This window comes from Babylonia areolata, chromosome 11 (genome assembly GCF_041734735.1).
Source record: "Babylonia areolata isolate BAREFJ2019XMU chromosome 11, ASM4173473v1, whole genome shotgun sequence".
NCBI lineage: Eukaryota > Metazoa > Mollusca > Gastropoda > Neogastropoda > Buccinidae > Babylonia > Babylonia areolata.
This window is the reverse complement of record NC_134886.1, coordinates 12,554,996-12,577,936: the sequence shown is the minus strand read 5'-3', so window position 1 is coordinate 12,577,936 and position 22,941 is coordinate 12,554,996. Positions and strand designations below refer to the sequence as shown.

The 22,941-nt window shown below is 38.8% G+C and overlaps 1 protein-coding gene across 1 annotated transcript in view; it reads left to right on the top strand.

The window, feature by feature from the left end:
- The window catches only part of LOC143287540 (cyclin-dependent kinase 11B-like), a 101,773-nt gene extending 84,705 nt beyond the window's left edge, over nucleotides 1-17,068 (top strand). Inside the window, exons 15-17 of the mRNA XM_076595592.1 lie at nucleotides 1,968-2,116; nucleotides 5,634-5,823; nucleotides 9,814-17,068. Coding sequence (XP_076451707.1) covers nucleotides 1,968-2,116; nucleotides 5,634-5,823; nucleotides 9,814-9,909 — 435 coding nt within the window. The 3' untranslated portion in view covers nucleotides 9,910-17,068. The remainder of the gene's footprint in view (nucleotides 1-1,967; nucleotides 2,117-5,633; nucleotides 5,824-9,813) is intronic.
- The last annotated feature ends 5,873 nt before the right edge of the window (nucleotides 17,069-22,941 follow it).

The following is a 22,941-nucleotide window of genomic DNA, read 5'->3' as shown; positions in this document are numbered from 1 at the left end:
AGCAACAGCAATGTTTTAGTGTTGCCGAAGTACTTGAAATGCTACAAACTGAAGGGTCGGACATTGAAGAGGTGGATGATGACGAAGAAGAAAGTGAATTTAATGCAGAAAGCGAGCATGGGTATGGTGATTCGGGGTGAAAAATTGGCATTATTTTCTACATATGGCAAAACTGTAAAAATAAGATGAGAAATTTGATTTTTTTTTTTTTTTTTTTTTTTTTTTATGTAATAGCTCAACACGTAATAAACCAGTTCTGAAAGTTTCATTTTCTTCCTCTGTATTTTGTATTTTTTGTAATTTTTTTTCCAAACCCTTACAAATGGGCCGTCTGTGGGAAAAGGCAAGGGAGAAAACTTGTCATCCCCAGTGAGTTAACCTTCACTATTACTGTTTGGTATGGAAACATTTCCAAGGCAGAAGTCCCAGCCCTGAACAGATTCGTAAAAACTGCCACCAAGATTACTGGGGCTGATCTACCTTCTCTAGAAGACATATATCATAAGCGGCTACTCAAAAAAGCAAAATCAATCAACCAGGATGAATCACATCCATCTTTTGAGATTTTCGAGATGCTCCCCTCTGGTCGATGGTACAGAAGTATAAGGACTAAAACCAATCACTTCACCTATATTTTTTTCCCGAAAGCAGTCGGTGCCCTGTCTCGCGAACAAATCAAGTATGATAACTAGAATTGTGCAGTCAACAATCATCTACCTGAAGATCTAGTCATCAGCCCCATCCACATGTAATATGTGGCTTCTGTTCAAACAAGTGTGTGTGTGTGAGAAAGAGAGAGAGAGCGAGTGTTTGTGTGTGTGTGTGTGTGTGTGCGTGTGTGCATGCGCAAACGCATATGTATGTGTGTGTGCAGTGCGTGCATGTGTGAGTTTGCACAAGTTTTTATATTGATATGCACTTGTATGTATCCTAATTTCTACCGTATCTGTGTTTGTATATGATTTTCTATATATGTTCGTACCTTGTTATGTACTATCCCCATTCGCTTATTGAGAAACAGTATCATTGAAAATAATGAGATCACACAAGCTCTTTCCTTGAGTTAGAGAATTTTGATGTCTTCAAGGCTGAATTAAAAACAAAAAACTCTTCAGTTGACGAAGGATCGGACTGATTTTCATTGTCTTATCGGTCCAGATACCGCAGAGGCATTGTTGTGATCGATTATCCTGAAGTGCCAAAAGGACTGTGTTACAACAATGAATTAATAGACTTGTCACTGAAGAACTGAATGTGTCGAAATACAAAGGAAAAACAATGTCACTATCTGTTGGAAAATACTTTGAAATGCACAGTAGAAGAAAGAAAGAAAGAAACAAAGTATTTGGAATTGCAAAAGAAATTTGTTTTGTTTTGGGTGTGGTACAGAAGATACCTGAAGAATTTTCCTTGCTTTTTATGAGTATATGTGTTTGTGTCACTGTGTATTTTCAATAGTTCATACTTCTTTGTCATACTCTGTGACCAAAGGAGTGGAGATTCCAGAAGCTGTTATTAGTCTTAAATTTCACTTGTGTTCTCTTCCCTTTTCTTCTCTTCTTTCACCCCCCAGCAAGGGTGCTATCCCTGCACCTCACTTCACTTTACGCGTGGACCCTATCTTTCCATCTTTTCAGTTTTCAGCAGTTGCTCCCATGTCAGGGTGTATTTACTTCAGTGCAACAGTTCCTCTTAAGTTGTACAGTTGATGCAGTTTGTCCCCTCAAGTAGATGTGTTATAGAAGGGGAAAAGCTGGAGACTCATTTGTTTAAGCAGGAAAGCAAACAGAAAAAAAGGTGTATGTTTATCACTGTACTGTGTACATGTATGTATGTGCTCATTCTCACACTATACAGGTATGCAAACAATTTTATGTATATTCCTATTTAGATGTGTACCAGTATGACCACTATCTATGCATACAAAGATTGTCTTGCTAACAGTGTGAAATGCATGTGTACACCAGGACCTAGGCTCACCCAACGAGAAGATCTGGGAAGGGCTGGGAAAGCTGCCAGGCTGGCAGAAGACCTCCTTCCAGCACTACCCCCAGAACACAATCCGGAACCGCTTTGGGCCTCAGTTCTCTGACCTTGGTTTTGACCTGCTCAACAGGTGAAATCTGCATGCATGTGTTTGCTGCTGTTGGCTTGCTTGTTGGCTTTGTCAGTTAACAATGAAAACTAAAAAAGATCTCTGTAGATTACACAGATTTAAAAAAAAAACACTCAAAAAAACCCCAACCAAACAAACAAACAAAAAAACAAAAAAAAAACCCCACTGAGAAGCAAGTAAACAAGTTGACAGAGATTGGCTTGAGAAGCCCTTCCACAAGACTTTATGAGAGAAGGAAGTTGTATGGATGTTATCCTGGGGTGTTCTTGTACATGACCTTGATTGGAGAAGCAGATATTATTCGGATGTTGGTCTTATACGAATTGATAAGTACAAATGAGTTGAAAATAGATCTGTGTTTGAAAGCTTGGGTAATTGTTTCATTCAAAGCAGAACAGTACAAAGATGTTTGATTATCCAGCAAATTATCTTTGGCCAGAACAAAATAGTTTTGAATAGAGTCTTTTTATAGTTAACTCACTCCAGATGAAGGGCCCCAATTGAGGCTGTGCTGTTATACAACTGTTTCAGACGAAAGAGCCCAGTCGAGGCTTTAGATAGTTTTGAATTTTCAGAGTGGTACTTAATTTGCATTATGACGTTAAAAGCTGAGAATATTTTAACTGACCTTTCCACTCTCCACTGCAACCAATAAATGCAAGGTGTGTTGCTGTGCTTGCAAGCATGAGAGTTATTTTGACGGTGACTGGTTCATGTGAACAGTGCATGTTAACAATGGTGTCTGACCCAGTTTCTCAGTCACAAGGCAGACAACAGAATTTGGTCAAGGGGCCCTTTTGTGGCTTTGTAACATTCTGAATTCAATCTGTTTCAAACTTTGTGTGCTTTCCTGGATTCATCTACATCATTGTTTGCAAATTTCAAACAAAAAATATGGATACTTTCATCATCTCACTGTATTATAACATAAGGAGGGAGGAAGTTTTATATTTTTCCCCAACTAACTCATTATGTTACTGATCAGTTTGGAAGTTTTCAGTTAATAAATTATAATTTTTTTGTTTTTTGTTTTGGCGATTTTATTTCTTACCCATACAAATGGATCATATGTGTGGAAAAGTCAGGGAAACTAATTGGCAGTACAAAGTGAGTTAACAGTAATGTGTTTTATTCAGAATAACATTGTGTTTATAGATTCAGTTATGGTTTGGTTTGTTTTGTTTTTTACAGTTTACTATTGAAGGGCTTTTTATTGGAACCAGGAAGTTTTATCCAGATATTTGATAACTATTTGTGTAACATTTTTAAGCCATTCAGTGCTGGAGATTTTTGTGGAAAAAGGTGCTCTCCCCTTGCCAGAGAATTTTGAGGATTCAAGGGCAATAGTAATGATAAAAAAAATCTGGCACAAAAACTTTATAGTTACAGAAAGAAAGTGAATGTGTTTGCGAAGGAAAATGAACGAGGATTCTGAATCTGGGCTTTTCCCCCAGTTCTTTTTTTTTTTTTTTTCAGAGATATCTATTCAAACATTTCAAAGTGAAGATAATTATTATGCTGTAGAAAAGTATATTTCCACCACCACAGAATGACATCCTAAAAGGAAACGAACAAAACACAGCATGGAAAAAGGCTGCTGGTATGTGACCTTAAAAAAAGTCTTGGTTTACTTGACCTCCTCCTGTCAAGAGGTAGAGCATTCGGAAATGGAAAGTACATCTGTTTCCCCCTTCCAATATGAGGCGCAAGAGCCCGTCCAAAATGTCAGATGATACACTACCCCAGCAACAACTTGAGTTTTTTCTTCAGCGGCATGATTGTGGAAAAGACGATCAGAGTTAGTTCCCTTGAACGGGAAGTTGTCGTCACAGAACTGATGTAAACACTGTTGGATCAGAAGATTAACTACATATATCCTGGTTTGAAATAATTTCAGCAGTGCCTAAGTCCTTTATAGTAGATACTTTTGTTCATCTTGGTCATAAACATGGACTGCAGTGTTTGACCTGGCAAAAAAATCACTTGGACAAGGTGCCGATATGATTGAAAACGTTTTGGTCCAGCATCTGATGTCCAATACTCAAATGATTTGTACAACCAGCAAAGTTGTGTAAATAATAATAATTATAGCGTACATTTATACAGCACTTTGAAGAGTTCAGGGCGCTTTACATGAAAGAAAAAGTTACAAATTACATGAATCATTCATGACCACCCTTTCTCAAAACCTCACCACACACCCCCCCTCCACTGCCCCTCTCCCTCTCTCATTCATTGTGTATCCAAAATGAGCTGACAAGGGTGGTTCTGGGGAAGAAGGAAGCTTGGGGTGCTTATACAGGTTTTGAAGAGATGAGTTTTAGTGAATAGGGAAAGACAGAGATAGAATCAGATTGACTTTGACCACACTCTCTGTTTGATTCATTGGTTTCTGATGTTTTTTTTGCACATGAGGCAAACCCCCCTTTTCACGGGTCTCTCATGTACTCCAGTTAGTAAATAATTTTTGAGAAGAAAGGGGTCTCCCTCCTGACGAATGCTCATTTAGATAGTAATTTTATGCTGCAAACACATCTAGCTAACTGTCCGAGTCATTTTGTATTCATTGGACCAAAATTGAATGGAGGAAAAATCAGAATAGATGCAGGACATCTTAAAGGCTCTGGGGAAGCACTTTGTGTAGGGTGTGTTAATAAAGATTACTGGTGGTTTTGTAGAACAGGGCAACTAGCAGTCTTTGATCAGAACAAAAACGGGTCACATATTAGTGTTACTTAACTCACTTGGGACAAGTTTTCTCTCTTGCTTTTCCCCACAGACGGCCCATTTGTAAGGGTTTGGAAAAAAATTACAAAAAATACAAAATACAGAGTAAGAAAATGAAACTTTCAGAACTGGTTTATTACGTGTTGAGCTATTACATATTTAAAAAAATCAAATTTCTCATCTTATTTTTACAGTTTTGCCATATGTAGAAAATACTGCCAATTTTTCACCCCAAATCACCATACCCATGTTCACTTTCTGCATTAAATTTGCTTTCTTCTTCGTCATCATCCACCTCTTCAATGTCCAACCTTTTAGTTTGGAGCATTTCAAGTACTTCGGCAACCCTAAAACGTTGCCATCGCTTCACAACATTTTGAGAAGAGCCCACTTTGCTAACAGGCTGGCACTTGAGCAGACGACCGGTCAGTGACTTTGTCAGCGTGTGTGTGAGACGGGCCACACATGGCAGGCTGACCAATCATACCATTCCGATTCGATTGTGGAGTGACCCAGAATAGCGCACTTTGCTTGGCTAATCACAAAATCATGTGTACAGCGCGTGATGGATTTTTATTTCTTGAAAATGCTATTCCATTCCATCGTCTAAAACCAAATACATTTTATGTAGGAATGCTCATGCATTCCTTCATCCGGAGAGAGTTAAGTCAGCTTACTGGTATGAGTTTGATTGGAACTAGTGACATATTAGTGAGACAACAAAATGAGTTATAAAAACAGATAATGAATTGGTATGTCTTAGGTTTTGACATGCCCCCTTGTTTTGCAGACTCTTGACCTATGACCCCACGAAGCGGATTGATGCCAAATCGGCTGTGGATCACGAGTGGTTCTCAGAGTCACCATTGCCCACGGACCCCAGCATGTTTCCCACATGGCCAGCACGCAGCGAGCAACCAGGACGTCGACACAACTCCCCCAAACCCCCCTCTGGTGGAAAGGCCTATGCTAAACTCATGGTGAGAGCCAGGGTTTGCTTCAGTTGGATGGGAAAATGTATGGATGATAATGTGTGGGGAGGTGGGAATCATGCTGAGAGATTATGTGGTGATTGAAATTAGCTTGTGGTGACAGCAAGGGGAATAGTGTTGTAGGGAATGCATGTGATGAAGGGGATAATTACAGGGAAATACATGAAGGGAAAGCATGTGCAGACCTGTTTACCAGTATGATTTTTGTGTAATTTGTACAGTTTTGACATGGAATATGCCAGTTCACTAAAATAGATTTCAGTGCGACTCTTGGGGAAAAGAAGTCAACAACATATTTTTTGTGAACCAGAGTGCAAGAATGTTCTGGTTTCACAACAGCAAAGTAGAAAAGACAGTGCACAGATATATCACTCTGCACATTGAGATCAGCATTCTCTAAGTCTACATTTGCTGGGATCATGCAAAATCCATTTGCATTGTACTCTTTTGTCACAATATATTTCTCTGTGTTAAATTCAGGCTGCTTTCCCCAGGGAGAGTGCATGGCTACACTGAGAGCACTGGTTAAAGTTTGAATTTATCATTTTTTCAGGTGAATTGTTTAGAAGTCTTGAAGGGGAGGGCAGGTGGGGTGTATCAAGTGGTGTGAGAGAGGTGTAGGATATGATGAGGGGAGGAGGTAACGTGAAGGTTATAATGGGAAAGAAGGGTTGATGAAACTGTAAGGGCCAGTCAGTTGATAGGAAGAACCATTTGGAAGTAGTGAAACTGGAAGGGAATCGTGGTAGTGACAGGGAAATGTCGGAAGTTTTGGGGAATCAAAAGTAGTTTTCGTGTAAAAGGGGTGTGGGAGTGAGGGTTTGTAGTGCATTGAATGAAGGGCTGTACAGTCAGGATGAATCTTGTAACAGTGGAGTGGGACCCACGTGTCAGGCAGATCATTCAATTAAGAATTCTGTTAAGTCATTCATTAGGCAGATGCAATGCTGGTATCATATATCTTTTTTCCTTTCAGGTTTTGTTTTGTTTTGTCATGGTGGTGGTCATGTGGAAATGAGCAAAACAGTGTTTTTAAAGGGAATTGCAGTGAAGTAAGTGAGATCTGTTTATATGTGACCCTCCACCGCGGAATGAGTTGCTTTGCACCAGAGGTCGATTTTTAGTTATTGGTATATCATAAATCTGCAATAAATGAGCTTTACAACAAAAAGTTTGTAAATTGGATGATTCTTTGAAAAGTTATTGTGATTTGAAGTTCTAAAGTCACAAAAGTAACGAACTGAGAAATCAAAGCTGAAAAGTTCTGGAACATGTTCATAGCAACCACATACTTCTAAGCAAGATATGTTCATGAAATTTGGCACACACATACTTAGTGGCAATATCCATTGAGTGCACTTGATTTTATTCAAAAAAGAATTTTCTTATTTTTTTGGAAAGAATTGCGACTGAGGGGAAAGTATACTTACTTTTTAATCAGCTCAACATGACTAAAAACATACCAGTTTTAAGATTAGTTTTGTTGTGGTGTTGTTTGTGGTCCAATTGCTATGAAACTTTTGCATTGTATAGTATGTGTACTAAAATTTATGCCAGATTAAAGGGGAAGAATGCTAAATTATGCAAAATTATGTAATTGTTGTGATTCACTGCGCTCACTGACTTACTGTGCTTGTGATACTACCATAATCCATACATCAAGCACAACAAAATAACAAAAAAGATCCATACAACAAAACTGCTCACACAAGGTACAAGTTCAGGTTTATTCATTAATTAATGCTAATAATGTTAGATTAAATATCAAACAGTAATTTCAGTTTTGTACATCTGCATCACAGATTTCATTCTTTACGCAGGAATTTAGAAAATGCTCTACTTCTAGTTCCAACTTCTTTATCAGAAAATTAAAAAAAGAATACATTTATATATTTACATATATATAATTATTTCTTTCATAACATAATCAGATAAAGCAGTTTACTGATAATAGAAGTATGAAATAGTAATTTTTAATGTTGTATCACTATGAGTATCAGTGTGCATGTCAGTGTGCATGTGCATGACATGCTGCAATGCATTAAGTTACTTTATGCATAGTGGCATGTCAAGCACATGCACACTGATATCATTTATGTAAATGTCTGAGCAAAACATTACAATTCCATACATATACATCTATACAAAGTTTGTAAAAAGAAAATGTTTGCAGACTTCATGGTAAATTTATACTATAAATCATAGTACATTAACAGTTGACCACAAAATCACTCACTCATAGATGGGAGTTCACCAGCAGACAATTTTTTCATTGACATTGTAGTTAATGTGATGTCTGATGACATGACTTGCCAGCAGTGATCTCAGAATTATTCGTTGGTATACAGGCAGGCATATAAAGTACCATCATATCTTTCAGGGCTGAAAAAAAAGTTGAACTATTAGTAATACTGATAGTATTTACTGTTGACACAACTACATTTATTCACCTCAAAACAACCCACACACACAGACACAGAAACACACACACACACACACACAAACCAACCAGACAAACATGTATATAAAATATCCATTAAAGCAAATTCTTTGAAACTGAAAACTGTTCACAATGGCATGCCCTTGTACCCGTGCTCAGTTACATGTAATGGTTAAACTGTGAAGGGACCGTGTGTGTGCGCGTGTGTGCGTGTGACATCGTGTTTGTGACACACATTGTGTGTGCGACACACATTCTGTGTGTGTGTGTGAGTGACATGTAAACACATTGTGTCACACATTGTACTGGTGTGTATGTGTGTGATATTTTCTTTTAGTTTACACTCTGTTAATTTCCTCAGATTCACTTTTATATTTAAATCATTTTTATTCCACATGTCACACAGTGAATTGCTGTACCAATGTACAGACAATAAATCTGTCCGAGTCAATCATTGCTAAATAAATTATCAGCAATTGATTATTGGTTATACCATCATTACATTTCAGTATTTGTCAATGTGGGTAAAATAAGACTGCTTACCTTCAGACACTTCAGCTAAATCCAGTCCCCCAGTCACTTTACTTGCATTTCCTTGTGTGAGCTGTGAGAAACATTCTCTCACTTCAGTGCATGTCAGTCACAGCAATGATGGCACCTGGCGCATGTGATTTCAGCAATTACAGGTGAAGGCTTCCAACCTTTCTGTATCTAGTGCAAATGTTGATTCGTCATCTACATCAAAATTGATATTATTGTTGCTGAAAGCTGAACGACAATCCTGTGTCGTCTGCTTTTGAAATCAGCATCGCTTCGTATTCACTGAGATCGATTTCATGACTATCAGCCTAGTTGGAATGGTCAGTTCCATCAATGCAGTACTGGGTTAGAAACTCACAGATGTCGTCTTCCTCATTTAATGGTGAAATGTTTGCAGTGCAAGTGTATCTTGTCAAGAAATTTCCAAGTCTCTGTTGAAATCCATGCTTCCATGTTTATTAAAGCTAGCGTGCTGAATGGCTGGTTTCGTCATGTGGTCTCTCTTGGCCAATAACAGGGGATTTTCCTTCATAGTGACGCATTGTTTACGTATTGTGTCCTTATTTTGAAAGCAACTATTGCCTCATAGTTTAAAACTTAACCAGTGAGAAGAACATAGATTGAAAGACATGGACTTGACCTTTAAAATGATGTATGATTCGACCGGTCGATTCCAAGAGATTAGGGAGGACAAGCTTGTCAAAGTTGATCAATTTTGCGGAGTCATAGGCGATCAGATTGATGGGTTAGGTATTTTAAGCACACTTTTAAGGAAAAAGAAGACACAGTTATGCCTAGATACTTCAATATGAGATAAAAGAAAGCCTAAAGTTTGCTATGAAGTCAGAATCTGAAAATCGACAACCTGACCTCCATCCGCCTAAAATCGCCGCTAGTGGCAAAGTTGGTCAGGTGCAGAGTGACTCATTTCATGATGGAGGGTCACATATATGATAATGAAAAAAGAAAAAAAAAATTTTTTTCTGTGGTTGTGACAGGCAGAGGAAGTGAACCTGCAGGCTTCTGGATTCCACATGGACACAGCAGCCAAAGGGGCGTCTGCACAGGGGGCCTGCTTCCAGCTCAAGTTCTAAAGATCCTCTGACCTCACCCTTCATACAACCTTTGGATCACCTCTGTCAACTTGCCCCTGGCCCACACTGCAAGAGCAGTGGAAGAAGTATGGCTTCCCCCAAGTGGATAACTTTGGAATGGAGACTTTGCCTTAGCAGGAAGAAAGTTACACTACTTTAAGACTACACCATCTCTGTATCAACAAGAACACATCGCTCTTGACATGAAATTGCATCTTCATCTTTGTTTCAGATAGATAAAGGGTTTATTATTTTTCAATCAATGAATCAGTCTAATCAGTTTGATGTTCTCATAGAAATAAAAGGAAAATTGGCTTGTGTGCAATAAGATAGCATGAGATAGTACAACATTAAAATGTTTTATATTTATATAATTGTAAAAGTATAACACACAAGAAATGTATGAATTATAATGTATATAACCACAAATCAGTTCTTTTTCATGAACTCTCCAACCTTCTGCAACGTGATCACTGATCGCCCTCTGCCCTGCACCCTACGCACAGGCCCCATTCTTCATAACTCCTCATGCAACTCCTCACAGCACTTTTGAAGTCCAAATAAATCAATATCACTTTCACTCCTTAGAAATAATGAACACATATTTCTCACACAATGTCATCTTAATGAGTGAAACCTTAATTGGCTTAAATTTAGTTTAAACACAGTTGAATGCATTTATTAAAACAAGAGAGACAAGACCTTCAAGACTCACTTGTGATACACTTTAAAAAAAAATCTAATCATTAAAATGTGTTCTGTATTTGTTATTATAAAGCTTCGGGTTAAAAAAAAAAAGAGAAAAAAAAGGCCGAACCAGATTGAACCCCACGTGTTCGGGTGAGAAGAAACTGTCTTACTCATTACACTATCGTGGCTCCTTAACTGATGTTCTAAAATTTAATATTTGAACATACTTTTTTAAAGGGCGATAAATCAATTGCGGTATTCGCAGTGAGAACGCTGTTTAAATCATATTATTCTGGTGTATCTTGGGCATTCAAAAAATCTTTAAGGCATTAACAAATTCTTTTTAAGTCCGCGGTAAAGGAGACATGGCTATCACTGCAATCTCTAGATCTAGATAGATGTACAAGTTTAGTTACACCTGCCGGGAATGTAGTATGACACGGTTGATTCAATTTCTCTTTTATGTTCATTCTAGTTTTATAGTTTTAAAGTTGATATGAAAATTGAGTATTTTGTTAAACTAATAACATGTAGAGCCAAGTACAAATACTTCTAAACGTCATACGAAGTGAAAAGGACTTCATTTTGAGAAAAGTCAAGACTGGAAATTTTTTCGTTTCATCAATTCAAGGGTATTTCATCAATTCAAGGGTATTAACTCGCATGGTTTACAATTTTTAACTGTGAATTCCGACTGATTCTGTGGATATTTTTATGGTAGTTTGGGGCATAATTCAGTAAGTGATGAGGTGTTCACAAATCTTTCTCTGAATTTAACGGTTATCGTGTATTGTCGATTGAATATAGGATTGAACGGGCAGGTCAACAGCTTGAAACAAAATGGCGTCGTTCGCGTAGAATATGAGCATGCGCTTTGAATGTGTATAAATATGTGTACACAATTGATTTTTGCCCCTGACCTTCAGGGCTCAGCCAGTAGATCTATAAAGTCCACTCGTCGTATTGATTTTAGTATATTTCGAAAAAGACCACTTGGGCGAATGAACATAGTTAAATCCCTGTACAGTGAGAGCAAAACACACGAGCTTTTTATGTATTGAGTATAATTTCAAAATGTAATGTTTAAGATGAGAAAGATCAGTTTAAAGCAAATAAGTCCCCAAGCATTAATTACAGATTAATTTCCCTTTTTAACTATCTGCACCAAAACGTTTTCAAAATAAATAGAGCTTCCATGCTTAGCAAAAGAAGTTCCTGTTTGAATAAAAAATGATAATAATGACTGCTCTTGTCGTTGTGTCAGAATATCAGATCAAAGTACCAAGTTTAGAGAAAAACAAAACAAAAAAAACCCCAGTAAATGCAGTTTGCATATAATTTGGCTTCCTTTTTTTTTTTTATATTTTTTCATGCCCATCCCAGAGGTGCAATATTGTTTTAAACAAGATGACTGGAAAGAACTGAATTTTTCCATTTTTATGCCTAATTTGGTGTCAACTGACAAAGTATTTGCAGAGAAAATGTCCATGTTAAAGTTTACCACGGACACACACACACAGAGACAACCGAACCATAATTGTAACAGGTGTATGCACGCCTTCACACACATGCACACACACACGCATGCACAGGTATAATCTTTTGTAAGTTTATATTAACCTGTTCAGTGCCAGAGAATTTTGTATAAAAAAAATAAGAAAAAAGAAAAGTGCTCTGTTTGCCAAGGAAAAAATTCTAGCACAAAAACTATTGGTGATACAGAAAGACAGTGAAAGTTTTGGGTTTTTTTGTAAAGGAAAATGAAAGAGGATTCTGAATCTAGGCTTGTTTTATGATTAATTTGATTGCAAATTACTATTCAGGCCTTTGAAAGTGCAACAAAGAAGTCATTTTCCATTGCTACAGAATGACACCCAAACAAAACAAAAAAAACAAAGTCTATGATAACAATCACAACTTTTGTAGACATGTAAACTATCGGACAATGACCAACATGGGTTCAGTCAACATAAAGGGTCAATCAGATGCTCAGAAACTGTGCAGTCAAGTATTATGACATCACAGAACATTCCCAGACAGAGGAAGAAGCTCTTTGGTGACACCCAGTCAGTCCATGCTGCATGTTGGTCAACAAAAATTGTCTGCTGTGCATGCCAGTTTGTTTCCTCTGTGAATGAGTCTGTCATTTGGTTGCTGGTTTGCCCTCAGATCTGATGATCAGAGGCCTTCAGATGATACTGAAACATTGCTGCCAGAGTCATTTTCAAAAAGTTAGAAAAAGATCATGTACACTCTCATGTCAACTTCTTTCATTGCCCGTCCAGTACAGAATTCAGTACACATTGCCATATTAGCTTATAGCTACTTCAAACGTTCCCACGTATCTTACTCATCTTCTGACCTTCACGTTTACACTCCATCCTGTTCTCACAGGTCTTCTGGAGAAAAAGCTCTTTCAAGTCCCCAAAGTCTCTTCAAAGACATATGATTAATGGGCTTTTCAGTGTCAAGCACTTTCTGTCTGGAATTCTCTTCCTCTGGAACTCTGGCACTCGCCAACTCTGTCGTCTTTCAAAAGAAAACTTCAAACCCACATGGTAAAAATGGTCTTTGGATGTGACGAAGCATAGTCCTTTGCTGTCTCTTCCCACCCTCAACACTCCCCTTGTGTCCCCCCTACATTGGAGTATTCCTGTGGTGTGTATGCTTGTTGGTCGGTGTTTGCTATGTGTACATGTGTGTGTGTGTGTGTGCAGGGTGTATTTTGTGCCTTTTTCCTGTGACCATTAATATCTGCAATCTGTAGTATTGTATTGGTGTACAAAGATTTTGTTTTTTCCACTTCTCTGTCCTCCTGTCTTTTTGCATTATTATTATTATTATTATCTGATCAGTAACAAAGAGCATGAAAAACTAACATTTGCTGTATTTTTGCATTTTCAAGATAAGGATTCACGAAAATCATGGATTATTGGCTGTTGTCTAATCTGCAGAAGTATAAGTGAAAACAACAGCTCACTGGTGTCACTCAGTCCAGACATGCCCCCTTCCACAACCTCTGACTGCCATATGACTTCTCTTCTTACACCACTGTTCTCGATCTACCCTCTCTCCCCCCCACCCTCCCCACCCCCTCAATCCCCCATCCCCGCCCCCCTCTTCAGGCTTTTCGTACATATACACTGATAGTCACAGTCAAAAAAGTTGTCTGCATCGATACAGTGACTAAACAGTTGAATGTTGGGCTGTCAGTTTCGTCACTTTAACCGATTCCCACTTGAAAGACCTGCCACGTTTTCGCCTTGAGAATCCCAGAAGCCCCACCAGAACCCGCTGAAACTGGATTCTGTTCGCCATTTTCTAGGTTTGGTATCCCATAAACCATTAGTTTTATGCAAATGACCGAGATTAGATGTAAGACTTCCATTCTCAAGCCACCATTAGCACTTTACAGTGTGTTGAAAAGTGCAGTAGTTTCTGAGTGATGATTTTTTGAAAGTGGTGAAAATTTCAGTTAGCGAGTGAGGAAATGATGGTTGGACAGTGTTGCGAGCTACACAGATGATGAATATTGTTATTTTGAAAGGTTTGAACTGATTGAGGTAGTGAAATAAAACAATGTCATTTTGACCTTGTGTTCAACAATGATGATCTTTCAGTTTCAATCAAGACTCATTGTCAGAAGATTCAGATTAGTGATAGCATCGGAAACTATAATATTGATTTACCACTGTTCAAGGAGCAATGCTTTGTACCACTTTAGCAGGAAGTCAATCAAAAAGTACAGACACAATAGTACACATAACAGTTAACACTGACAGAACATCAATCAATCAATCAGTCAGTCACTTTATTGTCTGATACACCCGTGAAGGGCGGAGGGGCGTTGCACCATCAACATCACAGTAGACTTGTTAGCAGTATATATATTTGAAGGTTTGACATACAAATACATTAGCTAATAAGTCTTGATCATAAAATTAAACTTGGTTATAAATACATATATAACAAGGAACCTTTTTAAAAAAAATGCACATTCACACAATCGCGCACACAATCGCGCACACACACACACACATCCAGGGCCACAATGCAAGTTTTATGAACAAATAAGTCTCAGATCAAGACCATTTCATATGTAGAATAGTAAATTATTCATATGATAAAACTTTTTTTTTTTTTTTTTTTTAATGCGAGGTGTGATTACTCATCTTTTCCCCAAAATGTTTCTAGCATTCCTGCTTCCAGACTTTTTTATTTTTTTTTTTACCCAAAAATGGGCATAAAATAGAAAGCACAAAATGTTTGACAATTATATCTTTATAGTTATATGGTGTTGATTTAACTTTATTTAAATGTCGGTGAAAAATGTTGCTGGTGACTGAATAAAGTGAAAATGTGTCAATTATCTTCTTTGGATGCTAAGAAAATCATGGTCCACACAAAAAAGAACACAGAAAAGGTATTCTTACCTTCTTTTTTTTTCTCTTAAATTCTGCATGAATTTATCACTCTGGACTTGTGTTGTTCTCCCAAGTAATGTATACATGTGTGAAATTTTAATCTATGTCCTGATGAGTGAAAACTGATTTTTAATGAATTTTTTTTGTATATTGTGTGCAAATCTTGTGCATAGTTATTTCCCTTCTATTGGGATTGGCAACGGCAACAAAACTGTCCAAGTGGGAATTGGTTAATCACCTTTAAGTTCTAACAAATCCTCAGACAAGAGAGATCCATCTTTATCATTATACTCATCTGGAGTATAAATCATCTCACTAGGACCACTATCACTGCTTGTCAAGGGATGCACGCCATTTTCGCAGGAAAGGCAATCCTCCACTCCAAATTACCCCACATGTTCTTGTCAGCAAATCATTATCAAGAAGAAAGGGGTCTTCTTCCTGATGTATGCATATTTAAATATTATTTTTATAACCCAGACACATTAAGCTATCCATTCAGTCTGTGTTCACTGAACCAGGCTGATGAAGGAAAAATTGGAATAGATGTAGGACATCACTTAATGTCTTTGAGGCATTATGGCATCAGTTTGTGCAGGATGTCATCTGGTGTCTTAGAAGCACTGAACGTGTTAACAGGAAGCAGTCATGTGTTCACTTCTGTTTTAATAAGAACATTGTAATCAAAGCAGTGATAATGAAAATTACAAAATCTTATTAGCTTTTGTGATCACAATGGTTCAGAGGAGCGCGTGGGGTGGAAAGTAAAAACAACCATGAATTTCTGACATTGTTTGCAGCTGATTGTGACAAACTATAGAGTGGTCAGCTGCTAAACCAGATCATTGCTTCTGGTCTCTGAACACACACGCATGTCCTCTAACTTGCGCATGATGATGGTACAATGGCAGCTGTTTGCATTTGAAAGACAGAAAATGTGGTTGGTTAGTGACAAATGAATGTGTCAGATTGAAAATCTGTTACTTGAAAATTTTGGTTCTGGTAGTATAACACAAAGTGTGCTAAGTTGTCAGCCGTGGTGTGACTGGTTGGGGAGAGATGCACTGAATGAATGTGACAGACTGATATAGAGTGATAGATTGCTAACAAGAAATTTGGCTCTACACAGAGGGACAAATAAAATGTGTGTCGTTAGTGCGTGCAATTTGTATTTGTATTTCTTTTTTTATCACAACAGATTTCTCTGTGCGAAATTCGGGCTGCTCTCCCCAGGGGGAGTGTGTCGCTACAATACAGCGCCACCCTTTCTTTTTTTAATTAAAAAAAAAAATTTCCTGCATGCATTTTTTTTTGTTTTCCCCATTGAAGTGGATTTTTCTACAGAATTTTGCCAGGAACAACCCTTTTGTTGCTGTGGGTTCTTTTACGTGTGCTAAGTGCATGTTGCACACCAGACCTCGTTTTATTGTCTCATCCGAATGACTAGCGTCCAGACCACCACGCGAGGTCTAGTGAAGGGGGAGAAAATATCGGTGGCTGAGGCGTGATTCAAACCAGTGCACTCAGATTCTCTCGCTTCCTAAGCGGACGCGTTACCTCTAGGCCAACACTCCATGTGTATGTTCTGAGGAGTATGGCTTTGAAATCATGTTGTCCTTGACAACACATTGTCCATGCAAAAATTATCAGTGAAACATGTCAATCTTGCTACTGTCAATTGCGACACATCAGTCCCATTCAGAAATATCTGTCCACCGACACATCTAGACTTGTCATTTCTCTCATTCTCTCTCGCCTTGACTCGAAAAGGTCTGAGTTGAGCAGAAGATTGATTGGTGATAATGCAGGATGATGAATCAAAATTTGAAGGCGTGAAGTCTTGATGAAAGAAAAATGTAAAGGGTAACTGGTTCATTGAGTTATTAAAGTCAACCCCTTGTTTGTTATCTACATGTTTGGTAATAATACGAAGTAAGAAGCCTTCCATTTCATGCGAAATTGAATCGATTGATAGATGTGTTCTAACCCCTTGAAATGAACATTTTGTATATTCAATAAACATGTCATGTCTCGCCTTTACTGTATTTCTCTATTGTCTGGTTTGCCTGCTTCATCCATTCAGTCCCTTCAGCTCGTACAAAACTCTGCTGCCCGACTCGTCCTCAGAAAGAAAAGATCTGAGCACATCACTCCTCTTTTGCAACATCTCCATTGGCTCCCTGTCTCACACAGAATAAAGTATAAGATCAGCACTCTGTTATAAATGTATTCAGATCTTCCCCTTCCTATCTTTGTGGCTGCCTTCACCTCAGCACTCCATCTCACTCTCTACGATCGGCTTCTGTTTATGCATACCCAGATTCAAACACTCCACTGTTGGTCACAGTTCTTTGTCTCTGGACCTTGCATTTGGAATGATCTTCCTCTTTCGCTTCGTCAGGTCTCCACACTCAGCTCTTTCAAGTCTGGCCTTAAACCCACCTCTTCCCAATAATGCCTCCCTTGCCTGCCTCTTCCCTGTCTTCAGTTTTAGAGTTACGCATGCATGTGAATGACTAGTGTGAAAATGCTTAGATTTGTCTCTGCACAAGATTCAGCGCTATATAAATATTATTATTATTATAATTAAAATAAAGATAAGAATGCTTTTTAGATGGTGTTGAAATGAATTGTTCTGTCAAGAAAATCATTCTTGTATGAAGCGTTGGTAGGCGTATGACTGCATCTGAAAAGCACATGTGGTCATGCATTACAGATAAAATGCAGAGTTCTGTACAGTTAATCTGCATGTGAATGAAGTGTTTGTAATTAAAAACAAAAAAACAAATAAGCTCTTCTGAGCTGTTTTCTTTGTGAGAACCACACATCCAGACATAATATACAATGATACACTGACAGAACCTGTGAACAGTCACTCTGACAGATCCTAATATGATTCTAGGAACTGAGATAGATCTAGGTGCTGACAGGAAATTGCTGAATACTAAAAAGAAAGTATTTCCTAGTTACTTGGCTTTGACATTTTCGGACACAAGCGTGCAATCCCCATGGAGATGGTGTTCTGGCAAGAAGAAAGGAGCTGCGAATGTCAGATGTGAACGAACAAGTGGAACTTACCAGTGGTACAATCCACTTCCCAATGCCCATGTGATGAACGAGAAGAAGACAGTCCACTTCCCTAAGTTGATGGTCTCATGACACAGACCCCCTGATCAAATGAACAGGGATTACTTTGATATTGTCCGGGAAGAATTTCAGAGCCTTGACAAAAGAGTCAAGAATGAAATGATCATCGTTGGCAGTGTCTTCAATCTCCCAGTTAAAGGCTGAAGTGACCTCGGCAGAGCTGGCAACTAACTATCCAGCATCAGTCAACAGTTTAGGGGATGTGGGGGATGCAGTCAGATTTTGAAAATACCAGTGTTCCGCAAGAAACGACTGCCATCATAAATTTGTATCCAATGTCAACATGTACCATGACTGCTGTGGGAAATGATCAGAACTTCCACTCCCTACCCACTCACATAAATGGAAAATGTATACCTCACGTGGTGACAGAGTATTCCTATTCCTTTTTCAGTCATGTAGGAGAAAAAACATATTTTGCATATCGTGAGCAATTTTTTTTATGTCCTCAGTGGTGGAAAGAAAAAGATTGTGACCATGAATTTAAGACAAAGATGTAGCAGATAATAATAATAATAATAATAATATTTAAAATATAGTGCTGAATCTTGTGCAGAGACAAATCAAAGCGCTTTCACACTAGTCATTCACACGCATGCATAACTGAAGAAGAAACTCGAGGAAGAGGCAGGGGAGGGAGGATATCTTGTGAAGAGATTGGTTTTAAGGCCAGACTTGAAAGAGCTGAGTGTGGAGACCTGACGAAGCGAAAGAGGAAGTTCATTCCAAATGCAAGGTCAAGAGACAGAGAAAGAACGGTGTCCAACAGTGGAGTGTTTGAATCTGGGTATGCATAAACATAGTGGATCCGAAGCCAATCGTAGAGATCAACACTACATCCCAGAATAAGTTCACAACACAACATGGGACCAGTATCTCATATTTGAACGTCAGCCTTAGCATCAAAGAAGACCGACTCACCACAGACCTCCATGTGGAACCAACAGATGCATTTGAAACATATCTGCTGTTAACCAGTTGCCACCCAGAACACTGCCTTCACAGTATACAATACTTTCTGTGTCTGAGAATCAAGTGTATCTGCTCAGACAATAGTGTAGGACAGCTAAAAAAGAATACGAACGTAGGAGGGGTGGGGGGGAATGATTGAAATGTACAGGGAAAAGATTCAACTTCAACATATCAAAACCATATAGATACATGCAATGTGAGGTACTCATTTTAGCGTGGCAATATCTACACTTCCAATTTTCTTGGTATTGTAAGTTACCTCAACATAGTCATGTAACATCTTAGAAAGCTAGATGCATTGTGCAGCTAATTGTAGTAGAAAAAAGCTAATTATAAGTCAAATGAAATCTTAAAGAAGTTATGCAAAAGGACTAAATGCGTTTGGCTAATGCTGCTGTCATAATAACGTTACTGTTTCACACAAGTCCATTGAACTGCCAGACCATTCCATTGCTGCACATCAGTAAGTACAGGGAGGCGGGTGTGTGACGTCTTCAGCAAATGAAAGACAAAAGAGAAAATAAAGTTTTCAAATATTATGACTGATCATTTATCTCAAGGTCACTGACTATCCAAGCCCACTCTTGAATGGTTCACAAACCACTGAGCAAGACATGTTATATTTCTTCTGCAAGCTTCTGCCTTGGTTCTGGATGCTAATTGAACTTGGCTCCTTATCACCACTCTTTATCTCAGATCTAAAGTTGATAAGCTTGCTGCTGAACTGAGTGTGGTGACAAAGGAGCACAAGCAAGTCAGTATCCTCTGCAGTTATGACCGTTGTGCTGGCTTATGGACACTGAATTGATAGCAGTTTTTTACAATCAGTGTATCAGCATCTCCTCAAGCATGCAGGCAATGACATTGATTAAAAGTCGGTGCCCAACAGAGGTGAACATAATCCTGCTAAGTTTTTGGATTAGACAGGAATTATTATTATTTATAAGTGTGATCTAAATGATATCATTTGTTATTTCATTTATCCCGTTACTGCAACATTTGGACAAAAGAGAAAATAAAGTTTTCGAATATTATGATTGATCATTTATCTCAAGGTCACTGACTATCCAAGCCCACTCTTGAATGGTTCACAAACCACTAACAGCATGGATAAAGGGCAAGACATGTTATATGTCGCAGTACATTTTGTCTTTTTCTAACACTTCCAACAATGCTCAGAGGTTTACATATAGGCCTTTTTCTGACTTGACTACCAGTTGAGTAATTCTCCTATTGCAGTAAGCTGTAAATGTGCAAAGGCATTAAAATTCTAAAAAGTTTGTTTGGATATTATAGAGATTTCCGAACTGTTGATAATCCATAAAGGTCCCGTAAGGATTAGTCAGACTGGCAATCTTTTGCACATCTTTATCGGTTTATGCAACTACTTTTTTTTGTTTTGTTTGTTTGCTTGCTTTTTAAGAAATTAATATTTTCTTGGCGATTTCAAATTTTCATTAAAGAATATATACTAAGCCATAAGATCAGCAGGATCACCATAATTTTACCGTCATTCTGTTTACACCATGCCTGCAGTGCCTACATACACAGAAGGTGTTATATTTTAAGTGCATAAACTGAAAGACTTTAACTACACTTGTTAAAACCTTTAATAATCTGACATACTTCTTCCACAATGGTTTTCCTTTTATTTTTACCAAATATAAATTTTCTAACCCAATCAAGTTAAAACAGTTTTAAAAGTGTTTAATAAATGGAATGCCAGTGCCAACTTCGCGAATATCTTTACACAGGTTTTTTTCTTCTATATCCGGTCTTATGAATTGAAAAATTACTTGTTAAGATAATCTATCACGTCATTTGGTGTATTTGGTAACAGAATGCAAAAATGCACTGGCTGTGATAAGATTAGTGACTTTAATGCGGCCACTCTGCCAACATGTGTGATGTTTCTTTTTATCCACATTTTAAAAAGTGTTCTTACAAGTCTTCAAAAAAATTTATTTTCAGTATAATTAAGTTTAACGCACTGTCTTGGGTATGCAGTAAACCCTCTGAGTATTTTAAACTGTTTGGGTTCCACTCCAGTTTTAAGTTAAGCATATATTTAACTTTTAGTATACACAGAAATGTAATTGCTCTCATTTTTTCAGTGTTCATAAACAGTCCAGAGACTTTTACAAAAAATTCTGATGTTTTCATCATGTTCTCAAATCATATCCTATTTCCTTCTGTTGACATCTACAAATTGGGTAGCCTCTACAAATTGGGTTATCTTGTGTTATGTATTGTTGATATTTATTCCATTGGTTTGTTGATCTTGATTTTCTCTTATTATTGCGTGGATCTTAGCCAAAAGATGAAACAAATATCGGATGGGGATAATGGATCACTCTGTCTACAACCTCTTAACTCTTAACATTTAACTAATAACATGAGGCAATGCCCTCAAGACTCACTTGTGCTTCACGCTTTCTTTTTTAAGATCCATAAAAGGGCGTTGGCTCAGGAGAGCCACCGACGGCCATCTAGCTCCACCGTGCTGTGTGCATGCCACACGCAGTTGGCCCCCGGGGTGTGTCTACCCATGCATGCGAAGTCTGGATCCGGCAGAATCTGCGGAAGAAACCTATCGGTTCAACGGAGAGGAAGTGCAGAGAGCAAGATGAGACACCGAAAGGATATCTTGGTTATCCACTGCATCCGTGCTCATCCTCCAGTCGTCTCGACTTAGTCTTGCCACTGGAAATTGGTGGACCCGGACGAGAGAGTGAGGTCGACGTTGCGCAACTCCTCTTCACTTTAAACAAACTCTTCGCGCAAGTCATCAGTCATCCAAAATGACCTTTCATCCTTCATCATTTCATCACCCCCAAGTCCTGTGGCGAAAGGCGAGCGACAAAACGACAGGTGTGGGTACACTGGCAGTCGCAGCCGCAGACCTGCACGCAGGCGGCTCAGGCCATAGGGTCGTTCTTCGTTGACAGGAGCAGCGATGGAGCTCGGCAGCCGTCTGAGCGTCTGAGCAGCCCTCTTTAGGAATGCACTGCTCACCTCCCTGGCATGAGGAAGGGGCTAGAAAAGGTGCCTGCTCCATATCACCCTGGCCAGCATACCGTGGCTGTTGGGGACCCTACATCAGCGGTCGAAACAACAAGAAAGAAAAGAAAAAAAACAAGGATCGTTCCTCTCACCATTGATGCTGGAACATAAGGACTCTCCTGGACAGAGATAACGCGGACAGACCCCAAAGGAGAACGGCACTAGCTGCATCTGAACTCGCCAGATACAACACTGACATCGCAGCCTTGAGTGAGACTCGGCTTGCAGGCGAAGGCGAGCTCTGTGAACAGGGATCTGGTTACACCTTCTGGAGTGGACGAGGAAGCGAAGAGCGACGTGAGGCTGGTGTTGGTTTTGCAGTAAAAACAGCACTTGTCAGCAAGCTAGCTGGAATCCCAAAGGGAGTCAACGATAGGCTTATGACCATGAAACTCCCACTGGCATCTGGCCAGAAGCACCTCACCATTGTCAGTGCCTACGCCCCAACCATGACCAACCCAGATGAAGTGAAGGCGAAGTTCTACGAGGACCTTCACTCTGTCATTGCTGCTATCCCTAAAGCAGACAAGCTCATCATTCTTGGGGACTTCAATGCTAGAGTTGGCTCTGACTACATCTCCTGGGATGGAGTGATTGGAAAGCATGGTGTGGGCCACTGCAACCCAAATGGATTGCTTTTGCTTCAGACCTGTGCAGAGCACCAACTGCTGATAACCAACACAGTTTTCTGCCTCCCTACCCGTAACAGGACGTCATGGATGCACCCTCGCTCAAA